This window comes from Capricornis sumatraensis, chromosome 2 (genome assembly GCF_032405125.1).
Source record: "Capricornis sumatraensis isolate serow.1 chromosome 2, serow.2, whole genome shotgun sequence".
Taxonomy (NCBI): domain Eukaryota; kingdom Metazoa; phylum Chordata; class Mammalia; order Artiodactyla; family Bovidae; genus Capricornis; species Capricornis sumatraensis.
Window position 1 is genome coordinate 150,969,118 of NC_091070.1, and position 21,151 is coordinate 150,990,268.

The following is a 21,151-nucleotide window of genomic DNA, read 5'->3' on the forward strand; positions in this document are numbered from 1 at the left end:
CTCTATCCATCTTTCCCTGGCGTGCTGCAGTCCATGAGGGAAGGAAGGGAACCCTAGCGTGCTGCAGTCCATGAGGTCGCAAAGAGATGTACATGACTTAGCGACTGAACGATAAAAGTGAAATAAACCCATCCCCCGAAGAACAAATACTGTATAATTTTACTTATACAGTACCTAGAGCAGTCAATTTCACAGAAAGTAGAATTGCCAGGGCCTAGAAGAAGGGGAAAATGGAGAGTTGTTTAATACACAGAGTTTCACTTTCTCAAAATGATTAAGTTCTACGGATTGGTCACAGAAGGATGAATATACTTAACACTGCTGAAATATACACTTAGAAATGATTAAGACAGTAAATTTCACACTAGGTACAAGTGATATTAGACAAATTCTGAATACTGCATTTGTTTTTTTAAAGGACATGCTTCATTCTCAATATACCTCTACTGGTGGCAGATCGTAAAATAAATTAAGAAAAAATAAGAGGACTTAAGAATTTATGCCTAAAGGTCCTAGGAGAAGAAATTCAAACAAGTTTCAATGGATATGAAAGTGAACAAAGTATCTTATTTCTTAAAAATGCCAGTTCCTACTTTTGCTTTATCTTTACCATGTCAAGGATACACAGTCCCTAAGATGTGAATGGGGCTCTGTATTCTATATCTATAGTATCAGCTTCATACTCTATACTCAAAGAACATATTCAACAATTCATTACTATTTAGGATGCAATAGGCATAACAATGTGATTTCTAGGCAACTGCAAATCTTACAGAAGAGTATTTTCTGGTATGTTGAAGACAGAAAAGAGAAAAATTATTTTATTTGCTCAATTTAGACTGAGGAAGGAACAGACTGCCCCATATTTAAGTTTACACTTTTCAGAGAAATTTTCTTCTGCAAGTTGATAACTTGTTTTCCCTCTAAATATTAGATTCTCGAAGAACTATACAACATAGTCCTAGATTCAAATAAATAGCTTAATTAATCTAATTTGTCCATATTTTAAACATTAGGATGATAAAATAAACATTATATCTCATTTTAGACACTACCACACAATTCAAATGGCTACAAATAACTTAGAAATAAAAATATTAAAGGTATTATGAAAAAGCTAAGAGATTAAGTGATCTATACAGCCAACATCATTAACAACCTTCTTATTCTTTATAGTTGTTCAAAGATCTTTAAACCCTTTTCATTGGAAAGCTCACTATCAAAATGTTTAACACAACTGGTTTGAACTTATTTTCTTTTTTTAAAATATTATTTGGTTGCACCTGATCTTAGTTGTGGTGCATGTGGGCCCTTCGTTGTCACATGTGGGGCCTTTTAGCTGTAGCATATGCAATTAGGCTCCCTGACCAGGGATCAAACCCGTATCCTCTGCCGGGAGTGCTGAGTCTTAGCCACTGGACCACCAAGGAAGTCTCTATTTTCTTTCTTAGGAGCTTTATGCTTTATTTGTTAGGTTTGGCTTCATCATTTAACAAAACATTTTAAAACAAAAATCAGGAATAGACTGTAATTCTTGTTAAGGTGATGAGCCTTTCTGTTGTACAGCAGAAACTAACAACATTGTAAAGCAATTATCCTCTAATTTTAAAAAAAAAAAAAAAAAACACCTCAAGGAAGTCAAAAGCGTCAAAAGTTAAACAATGGCCGACCAAAAACAAACAGCAGTCTTGCCTTTCCATAGGTCAGCACAAAAGATGAGCTCCCTAGGTTCTTCTGATACTAAACAGGAACGCAGAAAGATGTTTTATTTACATTATTCTATATCTAAGCCTATCCTAAATATTGGGGACAGCTCTTAGTAGAGCAATCTCTTCACACTGATGTATAATATATGACATAAACTCTAGTATGGATAGAAAGCAGTACATGGTTCAAAGGTCAGCATACTGAGATCCTAATTTCTAAACTAAATTGAAGCACAGATCATTCAATCATTTATGCATTCAACTTATATTCACTCAGCTCTAGAGGTACCAGTTATGTCGCCATGGTTGTCAAGGTACAGAAATAGAAATAATATCCAAGAAATCTGGAGAGATTTCTGTTCTGGTTAAGGTAAGAGTAATTTTTAGTCATCCAATCTATTTTTCTTTCAGTACCACACTGTCATATTTGAACAAAAAAGGAATGATCTGAAGCGAAATAGAGAAATATAATTTCATATAGCAATCTCTATGATAGAACTTACTGCTGTAATTATTTTTACTAGACAATAATACATACCATTATGCATAGAGCTTTTTTTCACGTAAGAAAATTCAGTCAATCTCTGTCATACATATACAGTAGCATAAATTTATTAGAGTAACTTCCACTTTTTATGTCTACAAAGAAAAGTTCTACCAAGTAATTCAAAGTCACCACTTATTATCCATCAAAAAGGACATTGTTGGACTGTTTATAATTGTCTCCAAACATAATTAGATGCTTTATTTTCTATTTATTCTCGTCCTCAAATCACTACCAAAAGTGAATACCAAAACTTCAATAAAGTTAAACCAAAGCCATCAAAACAGACAATAAAAGACAGAATAAAATAAACTAGGGAGTGCCAAAATTATGTGAAAATTTATGCAAGTAAAAAGTATATTTACAAAAGTATATTGCAAAATTTAATCCTGCAGTGTATTTAAAATATTTAACATTATGAATACAATTATTATTTAGGAGAAAAAAGAGTTCTCACTATGAAAAGAAGTTGTTTTGCAGTAGCAAAACAGGAGGGAGTCAACCAAAAGAATTTTTCTCATTAAAGAAAAGGAAATAAACAAGGCACACTTCTTCCCTTTGGACAAAACAGATACTATAAAAAGCAGCTGATAATTCAATCATTTACTAAGTATTCATCCAAAGCAGCAAATATCAATGTGGACAAAGGAAAGGGAGTTGCGGTTTTCAAGTTACACAAGCCTCCTCCCAACTCTTCTTTATTGGAATTCCTCAACACCTTCCAATAATCCTGTTCTTGTTGAGAATCACTGCAAGTGAAAGCCACTGTTAGGACGAACATGTAATAAATTTCTTTAGTCTGCTGGGACAGAAAAAAAGATGCAAATCACTAACTAGAGCATTTATTTTCTCACTACAAAAGTGTATTTTCATACCATGTAATTGTGGGTTCTAACCACTCCTGCTCCAAAGAAGTGGTGTCAAAATCTCTCTTTGCAAGTAAGTGAAAATTATAACCATTATTATCAGTCACAAAATAGAAGGGCAGACAAGTCTGCTGTTTGATTACAGTCTTTTACTCTGCTAAAATCTTGGCCACCCTGAAACCCTTGAGACCCCAGTTATTCTGGACAACTAAATACAGCATACTGCTGATGGTTTACCTTATAAATTACCAATTTTTCTTTTAAAATTTGTGGTGATATTCTTTGAAATATATCACCTTTTTGCTTAAGATTACATAATCACTAGAAAAACTTTAATAATTTAAAAGTACAAGTAATGTGTATAAGTTCCGTCCCTTCCCAACCCCTACTCTCGTTCCCCAGGGGTAACCAGGGTAAAACAATTTGGGGTATATCCTATTTGGATCTCTTCGGAATACATACAAATTTTATACATAGCTATATACTCAACCTCAAGAAAGCAAGGACATCTTGCTATACCTTCAGTTCTACAACTTGCTTTTCACACTGACAGACTGAACACCCTTTTAAGTTTAAATATGCTGCTGTATCTGACTTGTTTAAACTGTATACTCCACAGTATTTTTCATCACGTCCTTACTGACAGGCACCTTTAAGCTGGAAACATCTTATCTTGTTTTTTGCAGTATTTTAATCTTTGCTATTTGCCACTTCACAGTGCCATCACATCACTGTACTATTGTCTGTAGCATTTCTTCTCTTCACTTTTACTGGCATACTTAAAAACCAGAAAACAATGTGCTCGAGTTGAGATCAAATTAAGAATTAAATGAGGGAAATTTTTCATTGTTCACACATGAATACATTCTTTTTACTGCTATTTTAACTTTTCAGAGGTCCTTTAATGCTTCCAGATTCTTGCACAGTAAAGTTTCCAAGCCAAAACTTTGGGGCAGATAAAATATCATCACAATTATTATTAATATACTTGTAGCTTCCTTGCTTATCTTTCCATACGGGAATTACTTTGTTTAAAAAAACACAGGACACAAATGGATCAAGAAATTAGCATGATGCTACAATTTTAATACATGTCAAAATAGTAGTATGTGTATCATTATAAGTAACCTATTCACCTTACTAGTCTATCTCATGGCCACAACCAGTCTGCTCCTTGAATAAACTGCTACAAATGGTGGGCATACGTACTTTATCACTCAAAATCTCCCTTCTTCCTGTGATCCACTACCTTATATTTCTTTTGGGCAATTAATTAGCTATAAATCAATCTAACATTCTCACTTCAGTGAACTGTTCAGGATAGCATATAATCTAACCAGGGTCAGCAAAAGGAGACTTTTGCTGGGATTTCTGGAAAAGAGAAGCTGATACAGGCTTGCACTCTGCTCTCCTTCCATCTCCTCCCTCTCCTTTCTTTCACTTTCTTCCTTCCCCCTTTCCCTTCCTTATCTCCTCCCTTCAAATGCACAACAAAGATCATCATTCTTCCCCGGGATATGGGAGTATGAAGATATGAAATCTAGGGCTACCGGGTAAAAAGGATGGTACTGAATAAAACTTGAGTATAAAGGCAACAATGGGAAGAAGAGCCAAGAAACAGGAGCCTGAACACATCTGACCCACAAATCAAATTATGCTTGGACTCTTACTCATGTGTGCCTTGTGGGCTGGACTTTTCTGTCACTATATAACATAAAGAATCCTAACCCCTTTACCTAGAACCTTACATTGTTTTCTAGTCTTCAGGCTTCAAACATTATTTTTATTGAGTAAGTTGCAGCAAAACTGTTTATCAGGTTGTGGTCCAACAATGATTTTCTGTTTGAATAAAATCTTAGGATAAGTTCCATTTGTTTTAAGATTAAAATTTTCCCTTTAAAATTTTCATCTCCTAACATATTCCAGAATCTTTTATTAGTAATATACATCTACTTTTTGACAGAAGGAAACACAGCTCATCACACTCACTTTCTAAGTCTTAGAAACTATGAAGAAATGAGAAACTGGAGAAATCTTCAATATTTTGGAAAGATTACTAACGTAAAAAGTTGGGGAATAAAACTGTAAAGCACAAAATTATTAATATTACCAAGTTATTTCTTTTTCCTGGAATTTTGCTTCTTGATTGTATAATTTTAAGTATCTTTCTGGAATGAAAGCTGCTCATGATCTAGCCAGACAATATTCCTTGTGATACTAGGCAATGATTTAATTAAACCAGTCACTAAAACAAACCAGTTACCTAACTCAATCTAACTCTGATGAAAAACACAGAATTCAACTCCTAGTGTATCACATTTATCTAAAGCTAACTATTTAAACATGTAATTTCATTTCTGAGAACTGAAAAAAAAATGTAACTTACCTCAATTGTTTCGCATAGTTCTGTTCAATTTCTATCCTCTCTTTAACAAATTTGGCATATCTTTCCAAGAAGTCAATTCCCCATTGTGTGTGCTTGTCTAAGCTGTCGAACTGATCCTAGAAAAGGAAGATAAAACCACACTGAAAAGTCTGAAATTTTATCCACAAATATTTTAACCAGTTTCTGTTATTTGTCCAGGTAATCATGTATGAAAAGAAAAACTCAGGCTCTTCTTTATACTAGTCACCACCAATCTCATCCTTTAAGACCCAGACAGAAATATGTTCTTCAGCATAAATCATGCTATTTTTATGCCTAAATATCTTTTATGCCTAAATATCACATGTGGTTCCCCCGGGCTGCAAGCAACACCCTCCACAGATCATCTCTTTGCAATTAACTCTTACTCCTTCCTTGAGATCCAGTTCAGACAGAAAACGCCCCTAAAATTTAAGACTGAGCTAAATGGTCTTTCTCTGGCTCCCCAAGGCTCCCTACAGATTACTATCTTATTCACTTGCAACACCATGTTGAGGGCAGGAGCCATGTATTACTCTACTCTGAACTCCTAAGGTACGAGCACTATTCCCAGCACCACAGCAGACTCTCAGTGAAGAAGTGTTTGAACATAATCACATAAACCTGGGTTCAAATTCTGGGCTCTGCATTTGTACGTTTTGACCTTGGGCAAGTTACCAAGGCACTTTATACTTTTTCCATAAAACGGGAGTCCCATCAACCATCTCAATAGGACTATGGTCATTCATAAAGTGTTACACAATACAGGAAACAAGATACTAACACATAAAAATCACTGTTCTGCAAGGCTCTTGCAGTCTTCAAAAGATATTCCCATCTACCTGTTGCCTGAAAAAGCATCATTTCCTATTCTTCAAGAATAATTTCCAAATTGGCTAATAACTTGGTGCTCTCTACATCTCCCATATTAAAGATATTCAGAGATCAAAATGCTAAATTTCAATATTCAGAACATTCAGGTATCATCCCTTTCTATATCTCTAGTTGTTTTATCTTTCCAAATCATCCATGGTTTAATCACATGTGTTATTTACAAATAAATCATTTCAAAATATCTGCCTTTTCTTTCCCTACGTAAAAAAAATATAATTTTGAGCACATCAAGTGGCATGAGGAATCTTAGTTCCCTGACCAGGAATCAAACCTACACCCCTGAAGCATGGAGTCTTAATCACTGGACCACCACGGAAGTCCCTTCTTTCCCTACTTTAAATCATTATAAAATTCTATTTATAAAAGTAAAGTCTAACTAAACAGCAGAGACAGAATTCACCCAGCTTTCATAGTCTGGTATTACTACTCTAATTCTATTCTTTCATGCACTTTTCCATTATTATTTGGCTACCAAAGCAGATTTGAAAACAGCAAGAGAATGCACTGCTCAGTAAATTTAATTGGTATGTCAGTTAATATTTCCCACTATAAATGTGAATTCTATTTCAAACTGAAAAACTCCCAATAACAACAAAACATTCCAGAAAAAGAAAAGTCCAAGCTGAAAACAATTACCCTTCATTTCCCAAAGTGCTTTAAGACTTCTTCCCATCATCCTCTTCATCAAATTTTACATTAAACTTCCTTATCTTCTAGATGAAATCTCCAAAAATGTTTTATTATATATTATATACCCCAATCAGTAAAATTTCTGAATATTCCTGTATGTATATTACCTATAATTATATATACTATGCCACTGTATTACATAATTATGAAACCCACAAAAACAGAAATTTTAAAAAGAAACAGAAGTGAAATAAACATTTTTTAACCTGTTTATTAACTTACAATATTTACTGAGCACTTGCCATCTGCCAAGTTCCTTGGGGACAAAGAGGAACACTCAGCCCCAGCCCTGGCCTCCATGAGCATACAGGCCAGCCAGCCAGCAGGTAGGACAGTTCGCCTTGCTGGGGGCTCACCCTCCTGTCGTAACACTGACTTTGCCGATGATGCCTGCAGCTTCCACACAACCTGCCATGGGAGTCAGAGCCTAGGTCATCAAGGGTTTATGTAGCATAGCTCAACTTAATGATCCCCCCCCATTAGCTCTGTTCTCTTGTCCCTAGTGGAGATAAGCATTATTTTAAATAGTTCTTTTTTTACTTCTTTAATGAAAAAGCAAAAGCCTTGGGGCCATAACTTATTAAAATATCAGTATGAAACAACAATTTTAATAAAAGCAGTGAATTTGACGTGCTTACTTCTAAAATCTTGGTTTAATATTTAATGGCAAAGCAATCTGAATGCCTAGGTTATAAACTGAAACATTTAGACTAAATTCAGTGGCTGTCACAGTTGGGGAAATAAATGACACCTCACAAAGATATAAAAAGATCTAAATGGAAAAAGTCAACTGTTGACTATACCTTCCAATTCCATTTTATGTCAAAATTTGGTTAAATGTCAGTGTTATTTTAACAAACTAATCAGAAAATACTCTAATTTTTAACAAAGAGTTTCAAACTCCACTGAAAATGACTGTAATATGATTTTGTGTCAATTTAGCTGAGCAACAGTACCCAGATATTCAGTCAAATATTATCTTGGATGTTTCTGTGAAGGTATTTTTGGATAAAATATTAATATGTAAATTGCTTAGTTTGGAATATGTAAAGCACAATACCCTTCATAATATGGGTGGGCTTCATCAATCAGTAGAAGGACTTAATAGAACAAAAACTGACCTTGCTTCGAGAAGAAATGATGCTGGTAGGCTTTCAAGCAGGCTGCGAGCAGAGTGCCTTTGGCTAGAACTGCAACTCTTCCCTGGCCCTACCTTGCAGTTTGGACTTGCCAAACCTCCAAAATCATGTGACCCAACTCCTTATAAATAAGTCTCCCTCTTTCCCTCCCCCAGCACACACATCTCCTTCTTCACACTGACTTTAAAACAAGCAATAAATTTGTTTCGAAATGTTTTCCAAGATATAATAGTTGTAGGTGACATATATCACTTTCAGCAACAAAATTCTATACTGATGGATGCATTTCCAAACATTCATCATCAAAATGTTTTTTCCATAGCTCAAGTTTCTTTGGAAAAGCAGCTATTCATTAAAGTTTCCCTTTTATCTTAAAGAAACATTATATTTTCTTGAAAACACCTGCTAGGAAAGCATACTGCTAACAGCCACTTATTAAAGGTAAACTAAAACAACAGGAGAAAAACAGAAAATCTGAGTGAAACAAAGCTTTTCAACAGTCCCTCCCCATTTTATTTGGAAATACTGTAAAAAGTCTATCAACTATATTTCAAAGATACTGTTTTTATAAAATTAATCAAAGTAAACATATACTGTAATATTCTGCAGACTTCTCGCTTTAATTTCCTTTACTTACCTAGAAATGAAGTGAATAAATTACAACCATATCTCAATATTCTTTCTAAAGGAAATCATTACTACAGTGCTTTATCAGGGGTTATTACAAGGTTTTTTCATAAAACACTCTTCTTCCTGTTGAGAATAATCTTCACATCTTTCCTTTTTGTTGTTAATAGGCAAGCCGTGTCCAACTCTTTGTGACTCATGGACTGCAGCATGCCAGGCCTCTCTGTCCCTCACCATCTCAGAGTTTGCCAAGTTCATATCCACTGAATCAGTGATGCCATCCAACCATCTCATTCTCTGCTGCCCTCCTCTCCTTTCGTCCTCAATCCTTCCCAGCACCAAGGTCTTTCCAGTGTCAGCTGTTCGCATTAGACGGCCAAATACTGGAACTTCAACTTCAGCATCAGTCCTTCTAATGAATATTCAGGGTTGATTTCCTTTAGGATTGACTGGTTTGATCTCCTTGCAGCCCAAGAGTCTCTCAAGAGTATTCTATAGCACCACAATTCAAAAGCATCAATTATATGGCACTTTGCCTTCTTTATGGTCCAACTCGCACATCCATACATAACTAATGGAAAGACCACAGCCTTGATTATATGAACCTTTGTCATCAAAGTGATGTTTTTGCTTTTTAATACACGGTTTAGGTTTGTCATAGCTTTCCTGCCAAGAAGCAATCGTCTTCTAATTTCATTGCTGCGGTCACCATCCACAGAGATTTTAGAGCCCAAAAAGAGGAAATCATCACTGTTTCCACTTCTGTCATGAAGTGACAGGACCAGATGCCATGATCTTGGTTTCTTAATGCTGAGTTTTAAGCCAGTTTTCACCCTCAACAAGATGTTCTTTAGTTCCTCTTTGCTTTCTGCCATTAGAAGGCTGTTATCTGCATATCTGAGGTTGTTTCTATTTCTCCCAGCAATCTTGATTCCAAGCTGTAACTCACCCAGCTCAGCATTTCATATGATGTACTCTGCATATAAGTTAAATAAACAGGGTAACAGTATAGAGCCCTGTCATACTCCTTTCTCAATTTTGAACCAGTTCCTCCATGTAAGGTCATAACTGTTGCTTCTTGACCTGTATACAGGTTTCTTAGGAGACAGGTAAGATGGTCTGATATTTCCATCTCTTTAATAAGAGTTTTCCACATTTTGTTATTATCCACAAAGTTTTGGGGGTAGTCAATGAAACAGAAGTAGATGTTTTTCTGGAATTCCCTTGCTTTTTCTATGATCCACTGAATGCTATCAATTTGATCTCAGTTCCTCTGCCTTTTCTAAACCCAGCTTGTACATCTGGAAGTTCTTGGTTCACATACTGCTGAAGCCTAGCTTGAACAATTTTGAGTATAACTTTATTAGCATGGGAAATGAGTACAACTGTCTGATAGTTTGAACATTCTTTAGTACTGCCCTTCTTCAGAACTGAGATGAAGACTGACCGTTTCCAGTCGTGTGGCCACTGCTGGATTTTCCAAATTTGCTGACATATGGAGTGCAGCACTTTAATAGCATCATCTTTTAGGATTTTAAATAGTTCTGTTGGAATTCTATCATTTCAACGAGCTTTCTTGGCAGCAGTGCTTCCTGAGGTCCACTTGACTTCACACTCCAGGATGTCTGGCTCTAGGTGAGTGACCACACCATCGTGGTTATCCGCATCATTAAGACCTTTTTTGTATAGTTCTTCTGTGTATTCTTGCCATCTCCTCTTCATCTCTTCTGTTTCTATTAGGTCTTTACTGTTTCTGTCCTTACTTTACCCATCTTTCCATCAAATGCTCCTTTGATATCTCAAATTTGCTTGAAGGAATCTCTAGTCTTTCCCATTCTGTTGTTTTCCTCTATGTCCTTCTGAATTGTTTATTGAAGAAGGCCTTGTTGTCTTTCCTTGGTATTCTCTGGAACTCTGCATTCATTTAGGTATACCTTTCCCTTTCATCCTGTTTTTTGCTTCTCTTATTTCCTAAGCTATTTGTAAAGCCTCCTCATACAATCACTTTGCCTTTTTGCACTTCATTCCCTTTGGGGTGGTTTTGGTCAATGCCTCCTGTAAAATATTACGAACCTCTATCCATAGTTCTACAGTTCAGTTCAGTTGCTCAGTTGTGTCCAACTCTCTGCGACCCCATGAATCACAGCACGCCAGGCCTTCCTGTCCATCACCAACTCCCGGAGTTCACTCAGACTCACGTCCATCGAGTCCGTAATGCCATCCAGCCATCCCATCCTAGGTCGTCCCCTTCTACTGCCTCCAATCCCTCCCAGCATCGGAGTCTTTTCCAATGAGTCAACTCTTTGCATGAGGTGGCCAAAGTGCTGGAGTTTCAGCTTTAGCATCATTCCTTCCAAAGAAATCCCAGGGTTGATCTCCTTCAGAATGGACTGGTTGGATCTCCTTGCAGTCCAAGGCACTCTCAAGAGTCTTCTCCAACACCACAGTTCAAAAGCATCAATTCTTTGGCACTCAGCCTTCTTCACAGTCCAACTCTCACATCCAGACATGACCACAGGAAAAACAATAGCCTTGACTAGACGGACCTTAGTCGGCAAAGTAATGTCCCTGCTTTTGAATGTGCTATCTAGGTTGGTCATAATTTTTCTTCCAAGGAGTAAGCGTCTTTTAATTTCATGGCTGCAGTCACCATCTGTGGTGATTTTGGAGCCCAGAAAAATAAAGTCTGACACTGTTTCCACTGTTTCCCCATCTATTTCCCATGAAGTGATGGGCCCAGATGCCATGAGCTTCGTTTTCTGAATGTTGAGCTTTAAGCCAACTTTTTCACTCTCCTCTTTCACTTTCATCAAGAGGCTTTTTAGTTCCTTTTCACTTTCTGCCGTAAGGGTAGTGTCATCTGCATATCTATGGTTATTGATATTTCTCCCAGCAATCTTGATTCCAGCTTGTGTTTCTTCCAGTCCAGCATTTCTCATGATGTACTCTGCATATAAGTTAAATAAGCAGGGTGATAATATACAGCCTTGGCGTATACCTTTTCCTATTTGGAACCAGTCTGTTGTTCCATGTCCAGTTATAACTGTTGCTTCCTGACCTGTATTCCCATCTCTTGAAGAATTTTCCACAGTTTATTGTGATCCACACAGTCAAAGGCTTCGGCATACTCAATAAAGCAGAAATAGATCTTTTTCTGGAACTCTCTTGCTGTTTCCATGATCCAGCGGATGTTGGCAATTTGATCTCTTGTTCCTCTGCCTTTTCTAAAACCAGCTTGAACATCAGGAAGTTCATGGTTCACGTATTGCTGAAGCCTGGCTTGGAGAATTTTGAGCACTACTTTACCAGCATGTGAGATGAATGCAATTGTGCGGTAGTTTGAGCATTCTTTGGCATTGCCTTTCTTTGGGATTGGAATGAAAACTGACCTTTTCCAGTCCTGTGGCCACTGCTGAGTTTTCCAAATTTGCTGGCATATTGACTGCAGCACTTTCACAGCATCATCTTTAAGGATTTGAAATAGCTCAACTGGAATTCCATCACCTCCACTAGCTTTGTTCATAGTGATGCTTTCTAAGGCCCACTTGACTTCACATTCCAGGGTGTCTGGCTCTAGATGAGTGATCACATCATCATGATTATCTGGGTCGTGAAGATCTTTTTTGTACAGTTCTTCTGTGTATTCTTGCCACCTCTTCTTAATATCTTCTGCTTCTGTTAGGTCCATACCATTTCTGTCCTTTATCGAGCCCATCTTTGCATGAAATGTTCCCTTGGGATCTCTAATTTTCTTGAAGAGATCTCTAGTCTTTCCCATTCTGTTCTTTTCCTCAATTTCTTTGCATTCATCCCTGAAGAAGGCTTTCTTATCTCTTCTTGCTATTCTCTGGAACTCTGCATTTAGATGCTTATATCTTTCCTTTTCTCCTTTGCTTTTCACCTCTCTCCTTTTCACAGCTATTTGTAAGGCCTCCCCAGACAGCCATTTTGCTTTTTTGCATTTCTTTTCCATGGGGATGGTCTTGATCCCTGTCTCCTGTACAATGTCACAAACCTCATTTCATAGTTCATCAGGCACTCTGTCTATCAGATCTAGGCCCTTAAATCTATTTCTCACTTCCACTGTATAATCATAAGGGATTTGATTTAGGTCATTCCTGAATGGTTTAGTGTTTTCCCCACTTTCTTCAATTTAAGTCTGAATTTGGTAATAAGGAGTTCATGATCTGAGCCACAGTCAGCTCCTGGTCTTGTTTTTGTTTACTGTATAGAGCTTCTCCATCTTTGGCTGCAAAGAATATAATCAATCTGATTTCAGTGTTGACCATCTGGTGATGTCCATGTGTAAAGTCTTCTCCTGTGTTGCTGGAAGAGGGTGTTTGCTATGACCAGTGCATTTTCTTGGCAAAACTCTTATTAGTCTTTTCCCTGCTTCATTCTGCATTCCAAGGCCAAATTTGCCCATTACGAGGTGTAAAGAAAAGGGAACACTCCTACACTATTGGGGGAAATGTAAATTAGTACAGCCACTACGGAAAACAGGGTTTCCCTGGTGGCTCAGCTGGTGAAGAATCTACCTGCAGCATGGGAGACCTGGGTTTGATCCCTGGTTTGGGAAGGTCCCTTATGAAAGCTACTCACTCTAATATTTTGTCATGAAGAATTCTACGGACTATATAGTCCATGGGGTTGCAAACAGTCGGACGTGACTGAGCGACTTCCACTTCACTATGGAAAATAGTATGGAGGTTTCTGAAAAAACTAGAGTTAGAGTTGCTGTATGATCCAGCCATCCCACTCCTGGGCATATATCCAGAGAAAAACATGGTTCAAAAGGAAACATGCACCCCAATCACTATTCAAAATAGCCAAGACATGGAAGCAAACTAAACGTCCATCAACAGATGAATGTATAAGAAGATATGGTACACACACAAAATGGAATACTACGTGGCCACTAAAAAAAAAAAATTAAATAATGCCATTTGCAACAATATTAATGGACCTAGAAATTATCATACTGAGAGAAGTCAGAAAGACAAATACTATAGGATATGACTAATGTGTGGAATCTAAAATATGACATAAATAAATATATCTATGAAACAAAAACAGACTCATAGGTATAGAGAATAGACTTGTGGCTGCAAAGAAGAGAGGGGCAGGGAGTTTTAGATTACCAAAAGCAAACAGGAAGAATAAACAACAAGGTCCTACTGCACAACACAAGGAACTATATTCAATATCCTGTGATAAACCATAATGGGAAATTTTAAAAAATAATTACGTATAATTGAGTCACCTTGCTGTACAGCAAAAATTAAACACATTATAAATCTACTATACTCAATAAATTTTCAAAAAATTAAAAAATAAGCAGTGAAACAAACAAAAACAAATTCATTTATTCATAATGATTTTAATATTTTTATGGAATTCAGTGACTTAATAAATTTTAAAATCAGAAAAGACAACAAAGTGAACTTCATCACACAGCCCAGCACATACAAGGCACTTACTCCCTGACTGAATAACCATTCTATTTATAATATATATACTTTTGAACTTACAAAGTTTCACATATATTACTAGATAAGACCTGCAAAACTCTACTGATAAAGCATTTTACAAATGCGAAAACTCAGTTTCTGAAATTAAAGACTTCAACCTCTGGCTCCAATCTCATTTTCTTTCTACCAAAACATGCTATTATTTGATAAATAAGTATATAGTAATTACATTTTATAAATATCGAAGCTGATGCCCAGAATGCTTACCTGACTTGCTCACACATAACTAGCTAGAGAGATTATCTTTTAAAATCACTGCCAGTTTTATACTCTTAGTATCTAAATGAGTAACAGTTGTGAATAGTATTACTTAAAATGATGCATTTCTTTTATCAGGAGAGAAATATAAGACTGGAAAAATTTTTTGGTCACTGGAAACTTTGATGAAAGGAACAAATCAAAAATCTCAATGTTAGAAACTGCCTAATACAAACACATACTGAATGTCATAACCACTCTTTACAACATTTCTGATAAGAAGTCATTTACCCTTTCTTTAGTAGTCTTAGCATTAGTCTGCAAAACAATTTGGAAGCATGAGAGAATATGGCTGGACATGGAGGAATGACTCTTACTATCACAAAATAAAGTACAAAGCTCAAATAAAAAAATTAGAATCAGAATCCTAAGACTTCAGTTCTTCAAAAGTAATACCTCCTAAAGCCTTCATACGTCTCCCTGCTAGAAAATGTTGTGGAAAGACAAACTAAAGAATTAAGCATCATTCTGAAACCACCTATAGGTAAGAAATAAAAATATTGTCAAAATAGGTAACTTATTCTCACTTCCTTATTCTTTCCACTTTTAGCAATGCTCTTATTTCTAGGACTTATTCTAGATTACTATAGCCAGTCCAACTTCTTCCATTTCTGTGCCTTAGTCATCACCTTACTTCCTTTTCTAATTTACACTTACCATAGGTTCTGTGAAATGTATATCTCCATCAGAGGTGTACAGTGATTAAATCTTACCGTTTCATTTTTAAACCCAAGAAAGTTCTTGTTTCCTTCAGGCACTGTTTTTTAATTTTGTAAAATGTTTAAAGTTGTTTTCCCTTATTCATTTGGGAGCACAAGGAAAACATTCTAAATTAAGGCTGGCATCAAGACCAACTTAAATGTCTACACCATTCAGCGTAAATCAAATGAATTATACGATGCTCCAAGATTCTACTTGGAGAAATAAGGTAGTAATAAATACTATATTTACTCAATTTTGTTATCTATATAGTGATATATTTAATGTAATGTAAATAAAAAGAACTGTCTTATGTATCACAAAATATGGTAGTTTTAGAAGTTACTACTAAATATTCAATCCTTGTTTTCCTAATTACTTTGGTAAAGCCTTGCATCCAAATGAAGTTCCAGGAAAGTGCTTTTAGTAAAGTACCAAGGGTCACAACTATTTAAAAAAAGACTTTCTTCACTAAAAAGCAGAATAATGACTTTGCTGTCCTAGTTTGGGCTTACTCTATGGCTCCAATTTTCTGCCAACATGCTTCCAGCACTTCTGAATACCAAAGTACTACTGAAAACGTTTTTAAGATCTAACAGAACTGACTTTTCTCATTCTCTGATTCATAAGGGACTGTGGAAATTTCTTCATCTGAGAAATCAATTTACAATTTAGGGTCAACAGTATCTGCCTCCAAAGTAAGCTGATGAACATTCTAAGTTTTTAAAAATTACCTTAGTTATTTGGATTTTCTTGTGGTTTTATTTTTTAAAAGACAGATGCAAACTTGTTTATTTGGGAAACTCACATATTAAGCTCTTAGTGACTTTTGAATCTATCCAGGTTATTTATCCTTCCAACATCCCTCTGTATGTTTTTTACTTCATAGAACTTTCTCCTCTACTACCATCGGAACTCAATCCAATAGTCATCTCCATTGCCATTAGCCTCACTCCTCTCTCCCCAAGAAATTTAAAGAATCTCATTTCTCAGATAGCTAGCCCTATCAACTCAGTATGTCTAGTACCCCAAAGTCTAATTCTGTCTCCTCAAGTGACCTCAATCCATGGATCCTCACATATTATTACTATTCCTTGCCCCACTCCTGTTTTCATCTCCATCTTTACAGCTTGGATTTCTAAGTCATCACTATGATCACTCCTTGCAAAGAGTTTGAATGTCCTTGCCCTCTCGCTTTGTCAGATTTCAACCCTAGTTTTATATTTAATTCTTCATCAATCCTTTCCCACCCCACTAAAGCAACATTTAAAAAAAGAAAAAGAAATAACTATGCTGACAGGTCATACTTTTAAGTCTGTGCCTATTAACTTAATAGGTTTTAATGCTACTTAGCCTGAAGCCATTCACTCCGCCATTACCCTAACCAACTATCTTAAACCTTGCTTCTTCACTTAAACTTAGACCATATCCTATCTATCTCACTTCCAGCTAGTCATCTTGCTTCTTACCTCACTTAAGAGAAGCACTCAGAACCTATTTCATTATTCTCCAACCAAATTTTTGTTTTTATTCTGCCTTCCTGCCTATTACTTTCAGTAACAGTCCATACATACCCTTACTGCTTCTGCTTACCTAAAGAACTAATACAGTTTCTGGTTTGGTTGTTAAAATATGCAAGATTCTAAGCCTGCATATGCTTGATATATTCCAGGAAGAGCAAGAATAAGCAACCTCTGCTGAATGAACAGGAGAAAGAGAAGAGTAGTAACAGCTGAAATGTAGGTGTGGGGGGTCAGAATGCAGATCACACATGCCTTACTTTCCATTATAAGGACTTGGCTTTAAGACAGAGTGAGATGAAAACACACTGCATGGTCCTGAGCATAGCCTCATAGGTTTTTAAACAGATCACTCTGGCATCTATGCTCATAAAAAATGTTTCAAAGCAAGAGAGACATTGAGACAGGCTACTGCAATAACCCATACCAGAGATAAGCTGGCTAGTCCAGGGTAGAAGCAGCAGAGTGGTATAAATTGGTAAGATTTTGCATATGTTCTGAAAGACATGCCAATAAAATTTTACAGTGTTTTGTGTATGCACTGTGAAAGAGACATCAATTCTGAGCACAATGATCTAGAGGGATATAGTGCTTTGAACTAAACTGGGAGAACAAATGAACAAGTTTGGTCAAAGTAAAAGCAAATATTTTGGTTTTACAGTTATGTTTGATATCCTTGGACATCCAGGTGGACATGTTGAATATGTGCTTAAATAACATTCCTGAAATTCAACAGAAGTGGTCTCCCCAAAGACATATGGTAAAACATGATCCTGGATGCAATCTCAATTAAGCTCTGTTGCATAACAATAATTAGAGGTCAAAGGATTGAGGAGGAACCAGCAAGAGACATTGAGAAGGAATGACCAGTGAGGTTAAATATAAAACCAGAAGAGTTTGGTATCTTGGAAACCACATGAATAATGCATTATTTCAAGGAGAAAATGATCTACTTTGTCCGTCAGTTCAGTCTCTCAGTCACGTCCAACTCTTTGCAACCCCATGGACTGCAGTACGCCAGGCTTCCCTGTCCATCGCCATCTCCTGGAGCTTACTCAAATCACGTCCACCATATCGGTGATGCCATCCAACCATCTCATCCTCTGTCGTCCCCTTCTCCTGCCTTCAATCTTTCCCAGCATCAGGGTCTTTTCCAAGGAGTCGGTTCTTCCCATCTGGTGGCCAAATACTGGAGTTTCAGCTTCAGCATCAGTCCTTCCAATGAATATTCAGGACTGATATCTTTAGGATGGACTGGTTGGATCTCCTTGCAGTCCAAGGGACTCTCAAGAGTCTTCTCCAACACCACAGTTCAAAAGCATCAATTCTTTGGCACTCAGCTTTCTTTATAGTCCAACTCTTACATCCATACATGACTACTGGAAAAACCATAGCTTTGAATAGACAAACCTCTGTTGGTAAAGTAATGTCTCCCCTTTTTAATAGGTTGTCTAGGTTGGTCATAGCTTTTCTTCCAAGGATAAGCATCTTTTAATTTCATGGTTGCAGTCACCATCTGCAGTGATTTTGGAGCCCAGAAAAATAAAGTCTGTCACTCTTCCCACTGTTTCCCCATCTATTTCCCATGAAGCGATGGGACCAGATGCCATGATCTTTGTTTTCTGAATGTTGAGTCTTAAGCCAACATTTTCACTCTCCTCTTTCACTTTCATCAAGAGGCTCTTTAGTTCTTCGCTTTCTGACATATGGCTGGTGTCATCTGCCTACCTGAGGCTTTTGGTATTTCTCCCAGCAATCTTGATTCCAGCTTGTGCTTCATCCAGCCAGGCATTTCGCATGATGTACTCTGCATATAAGTTAAATAAGGAGGGTGACAATATACAGCCTTGACGTATTCCTTTCCTGATTTGGAAACAGACTGTTGATCCAACTCCAGTTCTAACTGTTGCTTCTTGATCTGCATACAGGTTTCTCAAGAGGCAGGTCAGGTGGTCTGGTATTCCCATCCCTTTAAGAATTTTCCACAGTTTATTGTGATCCACACAGTCAAAGGCTTTCGCATAGGCAATAAAGCAGTAGATGTTTTTCTGGAACTCTCTTGCTTTTTCGATGATCCAGTGGCTGTTGGCAATTTGATCTCTGGTTCCTCTGCTTTTTCTAAATCCAGCTTGAACATCTTGCACATCTGGAAGTTCACAGTTCACATACTGTTGAAGCCTGACTTGGAAAATTTTGAGCATTATTTTGCTAGCATGTGAGATGAGTTCAATTGTGCGGTAGTTTGAACATTTTTTGGCACTGCCTTTCTTTGGGATTGGCATGAAAATTGACCTTTTCCAGTCAAGTGCTACTCATAGTAATATGAGGACTGAAAACTGACCACCAGGATTTAGCAATATGCAGATGACTGACAACCTTAACAAGAGCAGAGTTTTATTGAAGTAGTAAGGGCAAAAGTCTGACTACAATGGATTTTTTAAAGATTAGGAAAAAAGAAATTAGAAAGTGTATACAGACACCACTTTCAAGAACTCTGCTTTTAAGGAGAGAAGAGATACAGGATGATTAGCTAAAGAAAGAACTGAGGTTAAATGTAGGTGGGTTTTAGATATAAGAAATAATATGATCATATGCTAACAGAAATAATACAAATAAAAGAAAAACTGATAATATAGAAGGAAGAACTGGAGCAATGAACACTGAGTAGGTAAAAGCAGATGCACGCCTAAGTGAAGGGACTAATCTTTGCTAAAACCACAGGCAGTTGTTACAGGTAGTTCAGTAACAGAACAGAAGGCAGAGTAAATGGACACAAGTTTAGACAGCCTGGTGGTAGTAGCTTGTGGAAAATTCTCTTGTGATCACTTCTATTCTTTTCAGTAAAATAGGAGGCAAGGTCATTAATTAAAAATAAGGATACAGTAGTATTAAGAGGACAGAGAAGGCAATGGTACCCCACTCCAGTACTTTTGCCTGGATAATCCCACAGATGGAGGAGCCTGGTAGGCTGCAGTCCATGGGGTCGCTAAGAGTCGGACACGACTGAGCGACTTCACTTTCACTTTTCACTTTCATGCATTGGAGAAGGAAATGCAACCCACTCCAGTGTTCTTGCCTGGAAAATTCCAGGGAGGCGGAGCCTGGTGGGCTGCCATCTATGGGTCGCACAGAGTGGGACATGACTGGAGCGACTTAGCAGCAGCAGCAGTATTAAGAGACTTGAAGAGGAAAAAAAGAGCGTCTCTTCCTCTTTTGCAAACATAATTTAAATCAATAAGCCTCAAATATATAAAAACATATATATAACAATACAAAAATATAACAATTCTTCAATCTCTCCAAGTATGGTTTATAAATGAATACCAAGTCCTTAATTAACAGAGCAATGTCTTTTAAAGACAATAATTTAGCAGACCATAATTTTTCACAAAAAGTTAAAAATAATTTATAAGAAGATGGTGCTGTGGTTATGAGAATATGGCTCTCAAGATTTCTAACCACAGGCAACTAGCTGACCAGTGCCCCAGCTACCAGGCTTTCCACCACCAACTGTTCCCACACAGCAAGGAAGGCAGGTATATGAAGAAAGATCTGGTTGAGGGAGACCAAGGAATCTTCCAACAGATGAATTTGGCCCAAAAACTCCTTGATAAATTCCTCCTTGTCAAACTCTCTTTAGAACTTCACTGTAGCCTAAGATGCTTTTACTCAATCTTCCTTTCTTCTGCCCTTCTTCCCCCTTTAAGGTCAAACTGTAATTTAGAATTGCATTTCCCTAATGATTAGTGACACTGAATATCACATCATGTGCTTACAGGTCAACTGTATTTCTTTTTTTTTTTTAATTTTTTTTACTGTATATCTTCTTTAAAGAAATATCTATTCAAATGCTTTACCCATTTCTCATAGGGTTGTTTGGGTTTGTTGTTGCTGAGTTGTAAGAGATACATATTCTGCATGTTAATCCCTATTCATATATATTTTTTGCAAGTATTTTCTCCCATTCTCTGGACCTTTTTACTATGTTGATAGCAGTCTTTAATGCACAGAAGTTTTCAATTTTTATCAAGTCCAATTTTGAAGTCCAATTTACCTATTTTCTCTTTTGATATCTGTTTTTGGTATCACATTCAAGAAATCAGTGCCAAATCTAATGTCATGAAACTTTCCCATGTTTTCTTCGAAGGCTTTTTATAATTTTAGTTTCTACATTTAGATCTTGATTCATGTGAACACTGACTCAATTATTTTTTACAGGTTGTAAGGTAAAGATTCATATTCATTCTTTCGCACGTGGCTATTCAGCTTTCCC

The 21,151-nt window shown here is 36.7% G+C and overlaps 1 protein-coding gene across 2 annotated transcripts in view; it reads right to left on the reverse strand.

The window, feature by feature from the left end:
- The window catches only part of FNBP1L (formin binding protein 1 like), a 114,166-nt gene that overhangs the window by 50,484 nt on the left and 42,531 nt on the right, over positions 1–21,151 (reverse strand). For both annotated transcript variants that reach the window (XM_068963836.1, XM_068963837.1), the window contains exon 2: positions 5,503–5,618. In XM_068963836.1, the coding sequence (XP_068819937.1) occupies positions 5,503–5,618 (116 nt within the window). The remainder of the gene's footprint in view (positions 1–5,502; positions 5,619–21,151) is intronic.